The sequence below is a fragment of the Lathamus discolor genome, chromosome 2 (genome assembly GCF_037157495.1).
Source record: "Lathamus discolor isolate bLatDis1 chromosome 2, bLatDis1.hap1, whole genome shotgun sequence".
Classification (NCBI taxonomy): Eukaryota; Metazoa; Chordata; class Aves; order Psittaciformes; family Psittacidae; genus Lathamus; species Lathamus discolor.
Window position 1 is genome coordinate 38488611 of NC_088885.1, and position 20591 is coordinate 38509201.

Here is a 20591-nt window from a genome sequence, read left to right on the forward strand (position 1 = left end):
ATTAGTTCAGTGAAACAGCAAATCTGTGGGCAGGAGATTATAATCCTCAGTACAGTAGTGGTCATAGCTACACTCTACTTTCCACAGTACAAAGTACAAAACTGAGAGAAAATATCTTTTCAGTTGCCTTAGAAATAAAGATTTTGAGGAAATGAGAATAAAGGGTATTTGGCTAAATTTTTTTCATTCTGTTTGTGGGTAAATGCAGTTTCTTTCAGTTCCTTTAAAGAAGCAGATAATTTATGAAAGGGAAAATATGAACAGGAATCAAAGCAACCCTCCCTTTAAAAATGCAGAAATAACATGTTTTAAAGTTTTTAAACATCCCCCACTCCTTCTCAGATAAAAACAAGAGGAAAATAATTGAGTACATTGCTTTTTTGCAATCAATTTAGTAATCTCAGGATTTCTTCTTCTTTCAATGAAGGTGTCATGACATATCACTTCAGCCAGAAAAGCCAGCACAACCAACCTATGGTGGTAGCTAGATTCTCTGTAGCAAATCTAGGCACCTGCAAAGTGATTCATCTTCCCTGTTGCAGACTTGTCTTTAGGCAGGATGAACTGCTCTCTGACAATGCTTCACACCCTACTGATTGCAGAGGAAACAGTTTCAATTTAATGTTTGAGATTTCATGGCCAAATTTAGATAAGATAATGCATACCTTTAAGAAGTCACGGTCACAATCATGTCCATCTTCTAAATCGAAGGCTATAAAACTATAGTTGAGTGTGTTCCCCTTTGTAGCATGGATAGTCCAGTTGCAGTGCTCATTTAATGGGTAGTCATTTGGATAATTTAAACTTTCCAATATGCCACGGCTACGATTAACAGTCAGTACATTCTGGCAAACTGAAAAAGAAGCGATAATAAATTGTATTTGTGCAGTGCTTACTAATCCAGTATCTCAAAAAATTACCAATTGAACTTACTGATAGAATTACAAGGTGAGAAATATTTTTACTCACAGATCAGAGAAGAGAAATCATGAAGAAAGAGAATGGTGACCTATTGAAGAACATATGCATATGATGCAACCAAAATCTAGGCTTTCCAAACATGAATCCTTCAGCTCTGTGATGTCCTTCTTTTATGACACTTGCAGATTCATCAGTTTGGGAAGGATGCTTAACAAAGACTGACTAATGGATTAAAGTGGTTTATTTCAGCAAGCTGAAAAAAAATTGTAATGCCTGGCTAAAGCAATGAATTGAAAGTATGCTACTTGTATTGGCTTTTTTAGCTTCAAGAACCAGAACTGATGATTAAATTCTTTAAAAAGGAGCCACGATTTTCCTTGTGAATCATCCAATAGCATCCTAATATAAGAACTGGATGATCACCTGGAGTAAAGACAGCTTTCCTCGAAGTGCAGAAACAATAAAAAAACTAAACTAGATAAAGAATGAAATTGCATTAGGTCAGTGAGTCTCATTTTCCTGTACCCCTCTTTCACAGAAAATACTGATGTGAGCAGTCCCTCATCTGGAGACAGCATACAGTGAATAACAGGAGCAGACCAGTGTAATTCAGAGAAGTTGTTGGCAGGAAGCGGGAAGTAAGACTTGCTGTTTGCTCTATACAGCAAATCTGCATTGTTTGAACAGCAGAGATAGCTGAGATGAGCTCGCAAAATTCTTCTACTGTCTGTCACTAGGGACAATGCACCTACCTCCTGCAAAGTTTTTGATTCTTTCTAAATTATTTACAGAGCATCAAGGTCTGTTTTTTTAGGGCTTCAAAATGCACAGGATACAGCTGAAGGTCAGGGTCAGATGAAGTGGAGCTTGTCTGCAAAGCTACACTGAAGCATACAACTGTTTGAAAGGACAAAAGGACAAGATGAAGAGCACAGAAGGGATTTTGAAGAATGCAAGATGGGTAAAAGCTGCTACCCCCTGCCATCAGGATTTATCACAAACATATCAGACACAGTGGTGCCTTTGAATGTTAACCCGATTTCATGTTTTCGTTTGCAATGATTTTCAATTCATCATTACATTTCTTTCATGTACACATAAATGCATCTGGCATCTAAGCATCCTTATTTTAGACCACTACTTCCTACATAATTTTTAGCTTTTGGGTAAGATATTGAAAGCTTTCTCTGATGCATTTTCAGGAGTTAAATATGAATGTAAAATGTAGTTCACATTATCTGATAGCTCAGGTTCTACATCTGAGTACTTTGAAAGTGCTCTTTCTATTTAATTAATGGAAGGGGGAGAACCCTTTTCTAATAGATCTTTTTGACTTTGCCATATGAAAAGTACACGGTAGATGAAACTGTGATACCTTTAAGGAATGAGAGAGCCAAAGTTCCTTCTCTCTTCTAATTATTTTATGTGCCATGCATGGATGAATAGCTTTAGGTTTTTTATAATCCATTTACTATTGTCCAAAACTAGGACAACTCAACGTCTATAAACCTGCAGCAATCCCTATCACATATCATACTTAGGGTATGCAAAAATGCTTGCAAATCATTTTGTGTGAAGTATCGTCCTATATACATTTAACCACATATGCTAGAGAGTATAAGGAGAAAAGTAAACACTGGGATGATGTTCAAGCTTATGAGTGAGAAAAAATAGCTTTAATTTTCCATGTGTCTTCTTGGATTTTTCTCCAAATGCTATTATTCTGATACTTCTGGGGTAGAAATATTTAACAAAAGAATGTTTGCAAGAAAAATGGAACCTTTTCCATAAAATATAAAAAATGAAACTTTTTGAAGCATTCCAGGTAGGCTAAATGATCCCAAGCACCCACAATGATCGTGGGTGGCTCAGGGTAACTCATTTATCCTTCGCCATCCTGCCTCACAGGCAGCTAGAAGGGCAGAGAAGCTTGTTGTATCTGCTTTCTCTGTTAAAAAAGTCAGGAGGCTGGGCGGGCAGAAAAGCAAGAGCAATCCAGTCTACTACATTATGGACTTCTAGCACTTGTTACTCTGAGTAAATCTGGAGTGGTAAGTGCTAGTGGTGCAGGTAATAGAAGTAGAGCCACCTCACCAGCTTTCTTTCAGGGAGGAGATAATCTCCATCACAGGTAAATGGGCAGATAGTTTTTAGCTCTCTGTTCTGTGACCGTAGCAGACGAGAAAATCTGGGTCAATAATATGCTCTATACATTGTCCCCTGCTCATAAATAGGCAGCAACATGGGCTGCAAGAATCAGTTTCAGGAACAAGCTGAACTGTAGAAACAGGTTCTTCTCATTTTCTTTTACTTACCTTGTTTGTATGTGGCTAAAAAACCTCCACCTTGTAGACTGCTATCTGTCCTTAGTTTTACATACACGTTCTCTCCACTGGAACGGATGAGTTGTGGTATCTGACTCCCACAGAATTTACCTAGCTGTCTAGCATTACTGCTGTTGCCATCATACACCTAAAACAACAACAAAAAGAGGATTTAATAAAGCTGACAGCATTACAAATACAAGTAATTTCCCCCTGACAAATGTCTGCTGAGTGCATTGTTACACTGTATAGAAGAGACTAAATTCTATTTCTGCTCAGAGGAAGCCTGACAGGCATTTCGGAAACAAGCAGATCAGTAGAAAAACAGGAAGCCTGTAGCCAAACAGTGGTAAATTTTTAGGGGCTTATCCACCAAGAGGGGGGAACTGCAGCCCATTTCAAATCTATTAAAAATATTCAAATTATTTATGCAGCAATTCAGATATGAAATTTGGGATTAACAATAGGGTTACTGACACTGTTGTGAATTTTTCCTTGCAATTTAGCAAGAAAGCATACTAGCGCCTTGGCCCAAAACACAGGAAATTTAAAATGTATAGGCAGATTCTTGTTTCAGTGGCCTGTTCTATCTGGACATAAACTCTTGTCTTACCAGCATCTACACAGACACTGCTGCCTTACCTCTTATTGCTCTCATCACATACATCATTTTGTATGTGGTGAAGTTCCATATTTTCCTACATGCTTTTAACCATATATGCATGTTAAATGCACATATGCATTTATGGAGCTAATTGTCACAAGGTACATACCGCAAGGTAATCAAAGTTGCACTGTGGGTGTTGCTCTAGATGGAACTGTTCAAACTGGATTTCAAATGGGGTTCCTTGGTTTCCTCTGAGCAACCAGTAGCACTCTGAATTGTGGTAATATGGCATAGGGTAGTTGGGAGACATCAAGATACCAGAGGCTGTTATGAAAGTTCCACCACAACCTGGAAATGGCAAAGAAACCAAACCAACCTTGAACACCTAGAAAAGCAGAGAATCAGACATGTTGTGCAAGAGTCACACTACTGACCTTCATATGCCCTGAACACCTTCAATGATGCTCCAAAAAGGTGCACCTTACCAACAGTGTTGTGAGCAGAAGACAGCCAATAGCACCTAGAAATATTAACTACCTAATTTGAAGAGTGCTCCTGATTCACAGTTTATCTTCAAATAGAAACCTCTCCAATAAATTCTTGGTTACTGTTCTCTTAAACATATAAGAACATTGATGCTACACTTTATCTAGGGAATAGTATATCTTTCCCTGTGGAGAAAAAGAAAGCCTAAGGATCAAGAAAGTTGTATCCTTGATCTTAACATGACTATATGTTACTATGCAATTAGCAGACAGATTTTGGAAGATGGGAAGCAGAAAAGATGTGGGGAAAAACGTGAGAAATTAAATACATATGGGGGATCAAAAATGAGATGTGTAAAATGGCTTTATATTTGATGTGGTCTTTTTACCTGATGATGTACCGTCCCACTCTGCTGAAAATCCCCTTCTTGTGCCAAAGCTGTCACTTACAAACTTTATCCACAGCTTGTTACTATGAGAGATTATAAGAGGAGGCAGGTCTGTGCTACAGTATCTTCCAAGAGAAGGAGAAGTTTCATAGCCTCCATCTCTAGAATGGTAGACAAGAAATACCTTTCAAAGAGGGAAACCATGAGAAATGTTAACAAATCAAAAATCTGGGGATTCTTTCAGGCCTGGGAAAGACTAATCATGGCTCTTCATCTTCCACAAAAATACATCTACCAAATACTGGATGAGTCCTGCTACTCGCAGTAAGAAGTCCCACTACAAGCACCTGCTTGCTGGGTATGTCCACCCTCTCATCTCAGCAGCCTGTCTAGAGTCTGTCAATATAATGACTTAAGTGTCTCAAGTAGACTTGATGCTGCAGAGGCAGGACTTCCTCCATATTCTACGAGGTACCAGTCATTAGTGTAACCAAAATTATATCTTCTAATTTGAAGAAATAAGATTGCTCCCTTCTTACTGCTTAGTCTGTCATGAAATCAGATGAACTGACATATTAAAAAAAATGCTTATTTGCCACCACACAAATGGGAACCCATTTCTCAGAACTGATATGATGCGTGTTTTAAATACTTTTTTAGCCTTCAAAATTGTTTTTACAACCACTCATTTCCTATTTTTAAATTAAGTAATATTCCCTAGTACCATAATCAGGATGCACATCTAATGTTGGTTTGCTACATGCCTCATGGGATTAAAAAAGATGATGACAACCTGATTATCAGTTGCTTTGATACGATCATAGAATGCTTATGGTCGGAAGAGACCTTAAAGATCATCCATTTCAATCTCTTGCCATGGGCAGGGACATCTTCCATGAGACCAGGCTGCTCAAAGCCCCATTCAACCTGGCCTTGAACACTGCCAGGGATGAGGCAGCCACAGTTTCTTCGGGCAGCCTGTGCTAGTGCCTCACCACCCTCACAGTAAAGAATTTTTTAAACCTTATCTTTAAGCACTTTCATATTATAAATACCATACATAGGAAAATAATAAATACATTTACACGTGCATATGAGAGTGATCTTGATAGAATGCTTTTTAAGTGGACAGAAATACTTGCAATTACTTTTTCACATGTTTATAGCTGGTTTTGAGAGAAATTTCTGTTTTGACTTTGCCACTCTGATTTCTTGTCATCCTTCCTGCTTAAACTGCTCGAAGGTGTCTCAGGTTACTGGCAGTTGAAGATCTGTGCCAGAACCTCCCCACACTTGCATCACGGCCTCTGCAGCTCTGGTCAGATGAACAATTTTCTTAGTTGACTGAAAGCAATTTATCAGAGGACACCTCAGGACAAGAAACCGGAGTGGCACCTCACCTAAGACTTATATAGCTGCTCCATTGAACAGTATCAGATTTGATGAGACATTCTGAAAATCCAGTTAGGGTAGAAGCCATGTGCTGAGTTGCACGTAGCAGTGTTCTGGCCATGTCTTAAAACCTCTTTAATGCTGCTGTGCTCTTCACACTGAAAACAGCATTAGATTTATTCCATAAATGAATGTTTTCAGTTCTTGAGGTGAAAAAGATAAAAGAACCCCAGACCTGGGGTTTAACAGGTTTAACAGGCATTAACTGTTAGAATAAATTAGATTAAATTTAATCTCAGATAATTGTTATTTTAAAATTAAAAAACTTGAACACTTTACTTAGAAAATACTGAAAAAGCCTTTCAGTTTTTCATAACTTTCTCCAGTTTGCATGTACAGCTGAAAACAATCTACTCTAATTCGTGAGGAATTCAGTGGGAATCCAGAATCTCAATACTGCAACTTCTGCAAGCAGCTTTTTGCTTGGTTCTAAAAAATAAAACACTGTTTACCAAAGAATAACCCGTATAGAATATCTGGTATAATATTCAGAATTAGTTTTATTGTGGTGCTTAACAAGGCAGTGGAGATTCATGGCATGCTCAGAGTGAAAAAACACACTGGCATTCTGCAGACATGGTTCCTTTAGAGAGCTGGCTTGTGAGGATAAAAATGGGTACACAGACACTGCCAAGATCTGTTCCCTGATCTTCCCAGGCACAGAGGTGAGGCTGACAAGTCAGTAGTTTCCAGGGTCCTCCTTTCTAGCCTTTTGAAAAATGGATGCAATGTTTCCCCTTCTCCAGTCACCAGGGATTTCACCTGCCTGCACGACTTTTCAAATATGGAGAATATGTCACAAAACAGGCAATAAAACTTTTTTTCTCCGCTAAGGAAACCAACCAGATGCAGTACATGGGAACACAGTACACATACTCTGCTTGCTCTGAGAACTGGAATTTAAGCAGTGGAAAAGCCAACAGAGGAACAGAATGAGAGGAGGAAAAGGTAGCCTTGAAGGTTCCCTGTTCTTTCCCCACATTGACAGCACAGGTCTATAGTTAAAAATTAGCTTCTGAGCATTCCTAAGTGGATTTGGACAACTTCCAGGTTACCAAAAATAAGGACAAAAGAAATAATTAGGCTTGCCTGATTTCTACATAATCTTGTGTACAGCGTTTATTCCCTTCCAAGGTGAAGTCGGTGAAGTTCAGAACAATCTGTCTGTTTATTTCCACGGTGATGGTGTATATGCAGTCTGTGTGGGTAGGGTAGTTATTGGGATAGTTTGGAGATGTTAGCACACCAGTTTCAGTACTGTAGTTGCGTGAGCACACTTTGAAAAGAAAAGAAGTATGGATTAATTTAACATGTATCTCAAATTAACAGGAAATTTCTATTTCCAACAGACAGAAGAGCAAACATCCTGTGCTCCTGTGTGTTACAACTCTTCCTGGACACATCTTGCTTACTGTCATCACTATAAACTAAAACCAGAATACAGCTGTTTATATGGATCTCTTATATTTCAGTTGATTTGTTCAGCTTTCACCAGAACACTGTGTCTAAATAGGCAACGTAAGAGTAGGCTCAGCTGCCTAAATTGGCTTTGACCTAAAACCTAGGTAAGCAGAGAAAAAGGGGTGTCTTGACCAACACAAAAAAAAATACACACAAAATTGTGGGCTGGATCTGATGACCCTGGAGATTCATTCTGATCTTCCATTCCCCTGCTTCAGGTTCTACAGGTTGTAAATATAACAAATGAAAGTAGATTTCTTAAATACTATCTATCAAATACACAGGATTGGACTAAATATCAAACGCAACTGAAAAAGCAAGAAAAATATGATTATACTCATTTTAAGCTGGTTGGCACAGATCTCTGTAATCTTTCTCACACAGCACAGCTGCAGTTTAGCAATGCTTGTGCTTACCACTTCAATATGCATAATAACCCGGGGGAGAGAATGAAGTTACAGTTCAGGCCCTCCATGTCTAAGGTGGGTCATTTCCATGTCTATTCTCCATTCATTCTAACTACTAAAATGCTTTGGCTCTTATAGGTGTCTTTGTAATGGTATATTTCTCCCTTCTTGGTCATCTGGAAGGCCTCTGTTGAAAATGTTTTCTGTGAGATAAATAGCCCCAATGCTAGCTACCAAACTCAAGTTCCTAATTCCTCACAAGGAGAGGAAAGAATCATGACACAGAAACAGGTCAATAATTTTCTGCCATTGGGCTGTACTTTGGTATAGACAAGTAAAAAAGTTTTCATGCCCTAGTTTACCTAAAATTATGATCTATTAAATCCTCGATCTAGGATTTTAGTCATTTTTGTGTTCCATCACAGATACACTCTAATGTATGCATATAACAATTAGGGTAGACCTGGTCATCTTAAAAAGCTTGTGATGCTTTAGAAACCTTTATAAGTCCCTTGCAGTGCTGCCAGCTCCTGTGGTGTTTCAAGACATGTAGGGCTTACCACCAAACCCCAGATCCTTAAGTCATATGATTTCTTGAGTAACCTGCCTGTAGGATTAGAAATCTGACCCAAGTTCTTTCCCAACAGCTAACTACACAAATGCAAAATTAAAATGAAAATGTGTTTATTAGATTATTTACTTTTAACTAATTATTTCTTTCTGATTTTGGAAAGGTAAGTGCCTGACTCATGCACACATAGTGGTTAGAGCTGTTGTAATACTGCCATTCCTTATCCACTCAGAGGCTAAGACCATGAATACTAGCTTTCAGCCTGGAGAATATTATCATTGATGTACTAGATAAGGGTCTTTAGGGTAAAATGAGTAACATAGAAGCCACGATATTTTTATCAACCCCTTTAAGAACAATTTCCACAAAATTGTCCAGGATCCCTCCCTCACCAGTTTGCTTTCTTGGGAACAATCCATACAGAAACTCATATCCCATGTGTGTTTTTTTAAACTGGATGCTGCATATTGCTCTACACTTCACATAAGAATCTTCTTTATGAGCTAAGGGATAAATACAGAAGGTAGAACAATGACTGACTGAGAAATGTCAGACTTCTGACTGCAGTGAAATAAATCCAATTGTAGACAGAGCATACGCTGCTATGAGGATTAGGAAAAGCATAAATGAACCCATGGTTTTTGAAAGCCAACTCTCTTCTGGTAACTGGATTCATCCATTATGTTCTACTCTCAGCAGTAAAATTGACACTCCCCTTTTTCACTCACCTCACTGACACAGCATTTGGGAGTGTGCTTGGGCAGTAATAGTTCTTCCAGTGAAAACTGTTAGCAAAGTTAGCAGAAAAAAGTACTCTGACGCATTTGCCAAATTTCAGAATGCAGTCTAATGCCACAATGTGATTATTATATGCTTGGAAAAAGATGAATTGAGTTTAGTTTGAAGACATTTACCACAGCTTGTGAAAAGCAGAAAGAGGTGGCAACTGTCGAGGACAATCACACATCTTGCTTTGGCAGTGTGTGAGGTTTTAAAGCTATCCAGTCTGCTTCTTGGTTTTGATACTGACTGCGTGCTCTTCTGAAAAAGATGCCATAAACGGCAGTAACCCACTGTAATAGCCAACTGTAACCCATGTACAGTAACCCACTGTAATAGCCAATAGCGGAGGAAAATGACAGGTTTTGTACCACCCACTTGTGCAACCATGCATACTGCAGAAAACTATATCCATGTTTTTTCCCATAAGCTGCGACAAATCTAATTAATCCAAAATAAAACTACAGTTTAGTATGTAAAGTGGGAGTTTTCTTTTGACCTCACTCTGCCAAAGGAAAACTGGGATCCCTAACAATTAGATCTTCATGTAATATTATGAACTTTTAGAAAGAAAAAGTAAAAACTAGCACATGAAGTATGTGCCTCTCCACAGGCAATGGAAAAGCACATCTGCACTTCAGGGCCTTCTGTTACTGCTGCTGGCAGATACTAACAGGCTTAATTTTTACCAAGAAAGCACACAGAGGTCCTTCGTAGCATTTCAGATCCAAACTCCTTGGAAACACTGGGTACAGCTGTTCAAAAAGCATATCTGACCATCTTCTGCTATTTTACACGTGAACACCCATACTATAGAGTCGCATACGCACAGACAGGCCTAAATAAGCAGACTAATACCCTGGTCAAACATAACCAAGTTACAGTGGCCTAACAAGTGGTCAATGGCCAGGTGATTGAGCTTTTTTCCTGAGACTTGGGATGAGCTGAGTAGATGCCCAAGATGCATGCAGGACTTCAACTTTTTCTTCTGTCTTAGCTCAGCCCCATTCAACTATGCCCTGTATCTGCGCACACATATTTATAACTTTCCATTCTTGTCATTGCCCATTCAGATGAAGAGAAAAGCGAGCCAGCATCCTCGCTGGGTTCAGTCAACAAGATGGCAACTGTGATCTCGACTTGCACTCAGTATCAATAAGTTAACAAATCTATACATTGATTTCAGGTGCACTTTAAAGCTCGTGGGTTCACAAACGTTTTTCTGTCTTTCCTCATCCTTCTCAAAGTCTGACTTTTCCAGTCAGTCACTGTCAGCTAACATACACCACACAATTAAGCTATTTAAAACCAAGTCACCCCTTTTGAGAAATAATAGGAATCACAACTTAGGATGAAAAGGAGGAAAAATCTAATCTTTCACCAAAGCCAAAGAAAGATCAGGAATAAAAACTCTGTCAATAAGGCAGTCTGTTAAAAACCTTGCTAAGGCTGAATTTTCTCAGCAGAAAGGATGAAATGAAGCCTCTTTCATGAAACAAACAAATGAAAGAAAAAGGAAAAACAAAAAAATTTTCCATCCAAAACCTTAATTCAAAGTAAAACAAATAAACTCCCACTTACTTCCTGAGGGGAAGAAGCTGAGGACAATAAAACAGATACAGTGACCCTAGGGCTATTATTATTGGAAAATTGTGGCCTGGATCTTTCAAGACCCTGAGCCCTTTCAAAGACTTTTCGGTAACTCTACATGGATTGCTTGTGGTGTGGTCAGCCAAAACGGGCAAAGGAAACCCCTAAAATCTATCTTAACACTTAGGTGGCTGTTGTGGTATTCATCTACCTGGTATTTGAGACCTGGACTCTAGGAAGTAACTCAGAATATTACCGTCCTTTCCGTGCGACTTTCCCCTTTAAAAGACAGACAGACAAGAACTAAGCACTTGAGGCACAGATAGTTTCAGTGGGCGATATACACTTAAACAACTGTGTATCACATGGTCATGTTTACTGAAGGATTCCATTTGCATTGCTGCCATATATGCTATGCATGGCTACTACTTGGCAGAGTGTTAAAACAATTGTTTGCACTTCATGGATGATGGCCATGACTGTATCTTGAGGCATTCAAATTTTTTGGCAGAAAATAGAGCTTTGCCATTATTTTTAAGCTAGTTTTCAACTAATTAATGTATCACAGATAAACTATGCTAACAAAAACAGTGTTTGCTAAGATGCAGGGAGAAAAACATTAGCTTTGTTTTACTTAAAAATATTTTTCACTCCTACTTATCCTTTTTATTTAACTCTTATTTTTTCATTTTCTTAAAAAATCTTGTCAATTTTGTTAACAGTTCATTCTCTGTAAAACAACCCTAGGCAAAAGCCTATTGAAATGTCTAATATGAATCAGAACAGCTTTGACCAGTTCTGATATTGGTTACACTCTAGCTGCCTAAGAAACCATAGCTCAAAAATATGAGTCTTACTGCACAAGAAACATTATTAGTACCATATTTTCCTTAGCAGAAAAATGAAAACAGGCAGCAGATGTAAAGAAAAAAAAAACAAAACTCTATATAGCTTTGGTAAATCTCTCAGATATGATTATGTTCAGCAAATTGCTACCTTAGTGTAACTGGTTGTACGCAAGATGAATATCAGGCCTAAACATCTTTCAGTGGGAAAACTAAACTTGATATGATTTCAGGGAAGTGGGGAGTTGCTTCTCACAGCAAAGTCCACATACACACATCTGCTTGCCTTCTCTCAGGCCATAGAAGCTTCAAAACACTTTATTCTTAATTAAAAGCAAACAAGTGTTAGCAGCCCAGTATTTATGACAACTTCATAATATTGCTATGCTTGTGCTGAGACCAAAAGAAACAAACCTGTGTAAAGAAAATAGATCATAATTTCAACCTCCATAAGTTTATTACTCTCAGTTTCAGTAGTTACCTGCTTCTTTGCCATATTTATACAAACTACAGTGCTTGAAATGAAAAAGCATATACTCTAGGGATCATAGTTCTAGGTCTAAGTGAGAGTAATTGAGAGTTAGACCTGTTTAACTGAAGATGATTAGAGATATATGTGTTAATTATGGGAAAAAAAATCATGCCTGTTGTTTAGAGTTTGGATAAAGGTGTTCTATAGTTCTAATTTCATATAAACATTTTATACAGTGTCTAGTTGTTGACAACATTAAAGAGAAAAGACTTGCATTTTTAAGGCACAGTTTGAAACCATTCCAGGGACAGTGTTGATGCAGCTAGAACCTTGCATGATGCATACAGCATTGTTCTGGATAAAAGATGAGAAAATCCAATCACCACGGTGGTGGTAAAGGAGGGGAATATGGAAGAGAGGAGGTAGAGCAGCAAAGCTGGACAGCACTAAGGTGACTAACAACCAGAGAAACAGATGAGGTTACACAGAGACAGAAACAGATATTAATGCTGAGTAAAGGATATTTTGATCTTGACAAGCTGTGAGAAGAACTGCTACAAGAACAGTCAGGAAGGAACCAAATCTACCCATGAAATATTAATCTGAGGGAAAAGGAAAAATATCTCATATTTGCAGAAGTTAGTCTGCATCTGCAAAAACAAGATCATAAAAGATTTTATAAGGCTGTCAATTCCACAATTTCCTACTAGTAAGAACTCAGGTTTTAAACTACAGAGTCTTTCTTGAAAAGATTTTCTAAAAGTAGAACTTGGTGTTTGGCCTATTACTTTCTAACAAACAGAAATTTCCTCGTTGGAATAGTTCTCATTAAATCTCAGTTGTTTTTACTGGCTTTTTGGTTTTCATGCCAGATAACTCAATGAACGAATGCAGCTGAGAAAACTGATTACTTGGATCTGTAAGTTATCTGATAGTGAATAAACACATAGTGGCAAAATCTGTACCAGTCTCACCTACAAACATGCTTGAGAGATTAAATAATAGCGAAATTTTCCAAGGTGTCATCAAGAAAGTTGTTATATTTCACAAGGCAGAAATTGGAATTTTTTCTAGTTTTAAACAGGTTGGAGAAACTCAGAAAGTAGGAAAAAATAAATTATTGAAAACTAAGGGCAAACAAGAAGCAGCTGTAAGTACGATGAATTTCGGGTATTCATCTAATAAATCGCTCATAGTCTGCACTCATACACACAAACCACCTAGAAACTGATTAATGATGGATACGCAAGTAACCCAGCTACTTTTTTTTCATTGTCTTACTCTGCGTCTTCTGCAGTTTAATTCTGCTAGTAGAACTGTCCCTCTCCTACTACAGATCTGCGTGCAGCAATGAGTGGAGCAATAGCAGACCCATGGCTATTGGGTCTATGAAACTGGTAATTACAGTCTTTTACCAAAAGGCTGCTTTTCAAAGTGCAGAGAACTAAGGAAACGAATGGCCCTTTTTCTCTTCAGTAGTCTTTTTCCCCTTAAAAGGGAATACTCAGAACAGTTTTAAGGAGCCTTGAACTAGTGGAGACAGAAACGTTGCATTCTGTTGTAATGAAAAGAAAGACAGCTTGAGCTTTCAGGTTATTTTTCTGCTTTATCAAATTTCATCCTATATGACCTTTTCTGCTCATCATCAATATCGAATCTTAATAGCGACTAAATAAATTTTATGGCACCTGAGACTCTCCCATGCAAGTGAGCTGTTCACAGTAGCAAAGCTTCCTAGATCACACATACTCAGCTAAGAATGGACAAAGCAAATTCAGAAAATATTTTGCCTAAATAATTAACATAGTTCTGCCATGTCAGCTCTTACTGGCTTTTTAAAGAAAAAGGCAGTTTTGCTTATAGAAATTGCTTTCTGCTTTTCTAGGGAAGAAAAAACTAGTGAATAAAGCAGGATAAATAAGAAAGGGTAGAAGAGGCATCAAGCAGTCTTCTGTTAACACAGAAAATAATATTTCTGCTTTGCATAGTAGTTATTTACAGTGACAAATGAAAACATTTAATTTGCATAATGAACAGACTGACATATTACCTTTTGATGCATCCAGGGAGATATAATTAGCTGAAAATCCCTCAGATGCAATGTTGTGATTGGTCACGAAGTATAATGTCATGATGTTGCCACCACTAGTGAGTGATGGTGGAATTGATCTTCCACAGTACCTGCAGCAAAAAAATGTCCCAGATCAAATAGCAGTACTTAATGAAACGTCTCTATTACTGGAAGGGGACTCAGCTTTCCTGGGAAGTTTGAACAGCTACACATACACAAATTTCTCCTTTGTATGGCACAGATCCCAGCCATATACCCTGTATCGTGGGACTAAATAGCACATGTACAAGGAAGAGTACAAGTCTAACTTACGGCAAAATCAGAGAAGAAAGAGTTCATCAAGTTGCCAAACTCATATTGAAATTATTCTATGCTGTACCTACAACATATTCTCTTCTTTTGTAGGAGTCAGAGTGGCTGGCCAAAGACTATGGCTGCAAAACACTCTCCATTATGGGAGTTGTTTGCTTCTTATTTTCCAAAATACTGCCATGTCAGCCAACTACTTTACAGTCTGTAGCTGCATCTGAATATTACTCCCAAGGAATACAGATGTTCTTGAATTCTATGGTGGCAAGAAAATCCTGTGTATACCCCAAGTGGAGAAGGGGGAAAAAAAGAAAATATTCTTCCCTAAGAGAAAACCACACATCAGCAGAAAGTGAAAACAAATTCCTATAAATTGCAGATTTTGGTTTAGATTTTGCTGAGATCCAAGTGCACAATCTTTTAATAATCTTTGTTTCACTTCTGCAAGTGTTTCACATCACGTCTTTCCTTGGGCACAGATATATTAATACTTATGAATTTATTTCCCATAAATCAAAATGTTAATAGCACTGGACAATGCCAGATATTGAAACCTGTCCCTAAAAAAGCAGCCCTTTTGACACAAGTTAGTTTCAGTATAATACTTAATAAATGTTCTTCTCATTCCATGATCAAAGAAGGCAAGCTGCTTTGAACTTGGATGTCGAGACCTACAGAACAGCACTCACTCTACAGTAATTCAGCTCAGTAAGCTAATGGACATATTCACCTTCCCAATATTTCCACAGTGATGTTGTCATATATTTCAAGATATTCACTTCTGCAATCATAATCAAATGCCAAGTTAAATGAAGTAAAAGTCAGGCGGATAAGGTAGTTGGGCTCAATGTTGATAATCCAGGTACAGTTAATACCATGTGGGTAGACATCTGGATGACTAGGACTTGCAATGGTTCCTTCCGGCTCAGTAAGCATCTCTCCACATACTGTAGGGATTTAAAATATCAGGTTAAATGACACGTCTATAAAAAAGTTAGGACTTACAAAATTTGTTCTCTTTCTGAAATTTCATAGTCTTTTTTTCCCTCGATGCATACTATACGGTAATTGATTCGCAGTTTATCTCCCATCACACCATCATAAAACTTGATGGCTAGCTGTTTTCAGTGTACAGCAAAATCTGGTGAGTCCCAACACAGAAAAACAATTAAAAAAAATCTTTACCTGTATCTAATGGCCAGTACTCAGCTCTGAAGCCAAGGTTGGAAAAAGAGGAAGCTCTGAATTTGATATAGAGATTGTTCCGTGTGGATTGCACTCTAGATGGTACAGCTGTACCACAATATTTTTCCAAAAGAGGAGCATCTGTGCTGTTACCATCTCTGACCTGAAGAACAATGCATTAAAAATATCCCATACAAACTTCTATTATATCAAAGTTTTAAGCATAAATGAATTCATAAGAACTATATGAAGGAGACCCTCAGTAAGTCAAACCCTACACTTTCCTCAGCATGGTTTCTACTATATGCACATGCAATGCGACCTTATGACTGTCAGAGGAACACTCTCCTACACAAAGCATGTCACATGAATAAAGCCGAGATGTTACACCGTCAACAGTAAGCAGCACATAAACCTCCAAAACCAGGGCTGTCTATTCAAAAACACCTCATTCTTGTCTCTGATTATGAAAGCGATCATACGATCTTCAGAGAATGAAGAAAAGGTTTAGGATCCCATTATGAACCTGGAAGAGCTTTTATAACTCCTAGAAGAACTGCTTGCCTGTCAAGCAGCTCAGCTTTGGTGGAAAGGACTACAAGAATGAATATACAGATAGGAATCTATCTACTATTCATAGTATATGTGTATTATTCTTTACCTCAATGTAGTCCAAGTCACAGGTGGTTGTATTTCGAATGTCAAAGTCAATAAAGTTAAGAATCACCACATTGCTAGCTGGCTGGGAGATGATCCACTCACAGGTCTTTGGGTGAGGGGACATCCTGGGGTAGTAAGGTGAATGGATGGTGCCTGTTCCAGACAAGGAGCCTCCACAGGCTGCCAAGATACACCAAGAACAAGTACTTGTGAAGAATGGTTTCAAGGAACGTATAACATGATGTCTATAAATATCACTATGAAATTAGAAGAAAACCACCCCTAAAAACCTATCTTCTCACATCATCTACCACTGATCATCCAACTAGTATTAAAATGTATTTAAAATAGCATATGTATAGCAAAAACATGTATCTACAGATACTATCAATCTTGCCGTACCATGGTAACTAATGGATTTGACTCATTTCTTTCAAAAACACAGATAGATTTGTTGGTGATTAAGAACTGAAATATAGGAAGATATAAAGTAAAAATATTTAGTAAAAATTATAGCTCTATCATCTTTAGTATGCTAGCAGTAAGTGATTTATCATTAATAGAGGCAATGAGGGGTGCACTTCCCAGCAAGCATGCTAGGAGTGCTTACAACAGACCTACTTCAGACATCATCTTAGCATTTCCAAAAATAGCAATAAATAAATAAATTGACCTTATTTTTTTCTTTTCTTTCATTTGAATTTTGTCTTAAACCCATTATATGGATAACATAACACTGAAATGGATGAAAACATCCAAATTACAGATCAGTTCATTGTGCAAGTCACCAGTTCCTCTTACCAACTTGATAAATGGCCCTGAAGCTAGCTCTTTGCACAGACGCATCAGACTTGAACTTGATCCAGAGACTGTTGCCGGTAGAAGTGATTGGAGACATGAGTGTACTATGACAGAATTTGCTAATAAGAGAAGAGATCTCATTGTCACCATCTCGAACCTAGTCATCGAAAATAAAAAAAGAAAAACATCAGACCAGAAAAGCATTGGGATCTGATATGCAGACAAAATTATAATCTCACTAAGGATACTAAACAACAAAAGGAGTAACTAGTTTACTTATTTATAAGAGAGAAAAAGAACCATCATAGTAATCAGCACAAATACAAGATTTACAAGAGCTCAAAAGAAAGATTGGATGATCAGCACAGAAGACACATACGTTACTATCATAGGACACAAAGATGAAAGAGGTCTTCTCTGTGAACCACAGCTTTAACACTATTTGCTGTCAAAAGTGACACCTTTAGCATGAAAGAGCCAGGCAGAGTGCTCACTAGTGATAGTTATGAAAATCTTGCCAGTACTAAAACCTGCTAGGAAAAAAAAAGGGGGTGGGGACTTGGGGGGGTGGTGTATTTGTGATTTTCTTGCTTTGGCCATGAAGCTTCTAGTGATTTTTCAATGTCACTTGTCTAGAACAAGTACATGTCCAGTCACACCCTTACAGCAATGCAGCCAGACAGCTCACTTACAGGAGATGCAACTCTGAGTCCCCAAAGCAGCGAAGAGGTATACTGACATCTTTCTATTACTTTATCTGAAGGGTCCAATGCATAATAATGGTAACGAAGGGAATCACTTCCAGCTTTTACCTTCTGCCCTGCCACTCTACTGACCTCAATCAATTTGCTAATCGAAGGAGAAATGTATCTTGTGTGTTTTTCTAGAAGCTGATTATAAACCTTGATAATCAACGGTACTAGAAAGGAAAGAGGTATTTGCATATCTGAACTTCAGGCCCTGAACCCACAGCCTGTAAGAACAGGTGCTTCCAAGGGACCAGGCAAAGCACTGGGATAGCCAAGGAGCATAGAACACTCTCTGAGGTGCCCATCTAATTCCAGGTGGGCAGCCAACAGATGAAGTCCAAAAAAACAGGTCCTCTGCTATTTACTCAAGCAAATAAATGCATTTTTTCTCCCAAAGATTCTCCTGAAAATAAAACAGCTCTTTTCTGCTGTAAAAGTGGTGGTAGCTCATGTAGCTGGAACCGCTTTTAAATGCACCTATGTGCTATTTATCCCCAAAAAATCATTCCAGTGAAAGCACTGGCAAAGACAGAGACATCCAGTTTTCAGGGCCCCTCTCATCACCTCTTTCCTCAGTTGTATTCCTGCACAGGCTGAAAGAAGGCAGGGAAGCCTCTGGTGAGTAGGTGGCAGTGGCAGGCCTGCCTGCCCAGCTTTGGCAATCTCAAGCTGGTGAGACGGCTTTCTGACTAACAGATGTATTTAATTTCCCTGGAACTCGAGTTTAAGGTGACAGAATTGTTCTGATTTACAGTGCAGCAACTGGGATCAGAATTTGTGCTGGAATGTTTAGAAAATCTTTGGACAGCAGTGAAATTTTCCAGAACTATGGTTCACAGGAGTTTACATTTTTTTTTCTTGAGCTAATTCTCCTTATGTTTTTGGTTTATAAAGCTCAGTCAGTAGTGTTAAAAATAACAGGTTCATTAAAGTATGTCAGTAATTGCCAGCTAGAAGAATGGCATGGAAAAGAGGCTGTCTTGGTTAACACCTTACCTCTGCAGCACCATGTCTCAGTCTTTCTTAGATAAGTTTTATTGTCTCTAGTTTCTTATTGCAGATCCTTGGTCCCAGGCTGTTCCTTCCTTAGTAAGAGACTAAACATCCCTCCCTAAGCAAGTGCCCGTGAGCTGTGTCTGGTCCCTGTGGAAACTCTGCAGGTTTCCTGGTATCACCCGGGACAGGAAAAATCTGCGCCTTTTCAAAATGACAAAACAGGTATTGGAGAGTGACTTTTAAAGTACCTTAAGCACCAAAAAGCTACCTCCCTAGATGATCTTCCTTACAAAAAGCACATATGTGGAAAATCAGGCCTTCATAAAAGAACTCAGTGCTTTAGTGACACTGACTGTCCTTGTCAGAAAATGTCGGTCCTGTTTCTTTGCCCTGGGCTGAGCCACTGAGTGAGAGGACAGGAAGAAGGGAAGGACAGAAACACAGGGACACTGAATGGCTTGTGACTGATCCACAAACAGTGAGGTAACTGCCTTGCTGAACTAATACAAACCGACTGCATTCAACAGAAATGGTTTTGTCTCTCTGGCTGCTGTGAATTTAGCTGCTGTTCTGCCAGCAATTAGGCAAGAGGAGTACTAGGCCAAACAAACAAAAGCTGTCTGTTTTCATTAAACACACTTCCCCTCTCATTCCAGAAATTAATTACACTTCATTCCAACCAAAGTCTCTGCACTGGAGGAGGACGGAAGGGAACTATATCAGCACAGTAACATCTTTTAAAAACAGATTCAGTACCTGCATCTCACAGGAGCCTATTCCTGACTTGATCAAGAAGAGATTAAATACAAAAGCAAACCCGCGCTGCCACTTAGCTGTGTAGCCAGCAGCGGGGGACCCAGCCCCAACCCCTCTGGGCTGCAGCGTTTTCTTTTAGAGCACAGGTCTGGTGAGGAATGGCTGAGGGAACTGGGGCTGATTAGCATGGAGAAGGGAAGCCTCAGGGGAGACCTTACTGCTCCCTACAACTACCTGAAAGGAGGATGGACAGGGGAGGTGGCTGGTCTCCTCTCCCAAGTAACAAGTGATAGGATGAGAGGTGACAGCCTCAAGCTGTGTCAGGGAAAATTTAGATTGGATATTAGGAAAAATTCTTCACTGAAAGGGTAGTCAGGTATTGGAACTGGCTGCCCAGGGAAGTGGTGGAATCATGATCCCTGGAAATGAAGAAACATGTAGATGGGGACCATGGTGACATGGTTTAATGGTGGACTTAGCAGTTGTGGGGTAACAGTTGGACTTGATGATCTTCAAGGTCTTTTCCAACCTAGTTGAGTATATGATTCTATGATTCTCCTACCTGCTTCAGTTGTGGCAGCACCTTCACTAACAGTTTTACTTCTGTTTACCTCTGTGTGGTACAGCCACAGCTTTATAGAAGCAGGAGTACCCAGGAGTCATTCCATGTAGGATGAGGTAATACGGCAGTATGGAGAAATACAGGTATGACAGCAGACATCGACAGCTTTGAGTTGGGGCACAAACCAGAGGAGAACAG

The 20591-nt window shown here is 38.8% G+C and overlaps 1 protein-coding gene across 2 annotated transcripts in view; it reads right to left on the minus strand.

The window, feature by feature from the left end:
- Positions 1-20591, minus strand: part of CUBN (cubilin) — a 147767-nt gene that overhangs the window by 104538 nt on the left and 22638 nt on the right. For both annotated transcript variants that reach the window (XM_065666495.1, XM_065666493.1), the window contains 10 exons: positions 17331-17487; positions 16531-16709; positions 15870-16032; positions 15415-15631; positions 14355-14485; positions 7268-7454; positions 4727-4887; positions 4019-4200; positions 3237-3393; positions 666-853 (listed from right to left, as the gene is read on the minus strand). In XM_065666495.1, the coding sequence (XP_065522567.1) occupies positions 666-853; positions 3237-3393; positions 4019-4200; positions 4727-4887; positions 7268-7454; positions 14355-14485; positions 15415-15631; positions 15870-16032; positions 16531-16709; positions 17331-17487 (1722 nt within the window). The remainder of the gene's footprint in view (positions 1-665; positions 854-3236; positions 3394-4018; positions 4201-4726; positions 4888-7267; positions 7455-14354; positions 14486-15414; positions 15632-15869; positions 16033-16530; positions 16710-17330; positions 17488-20591) is intronic.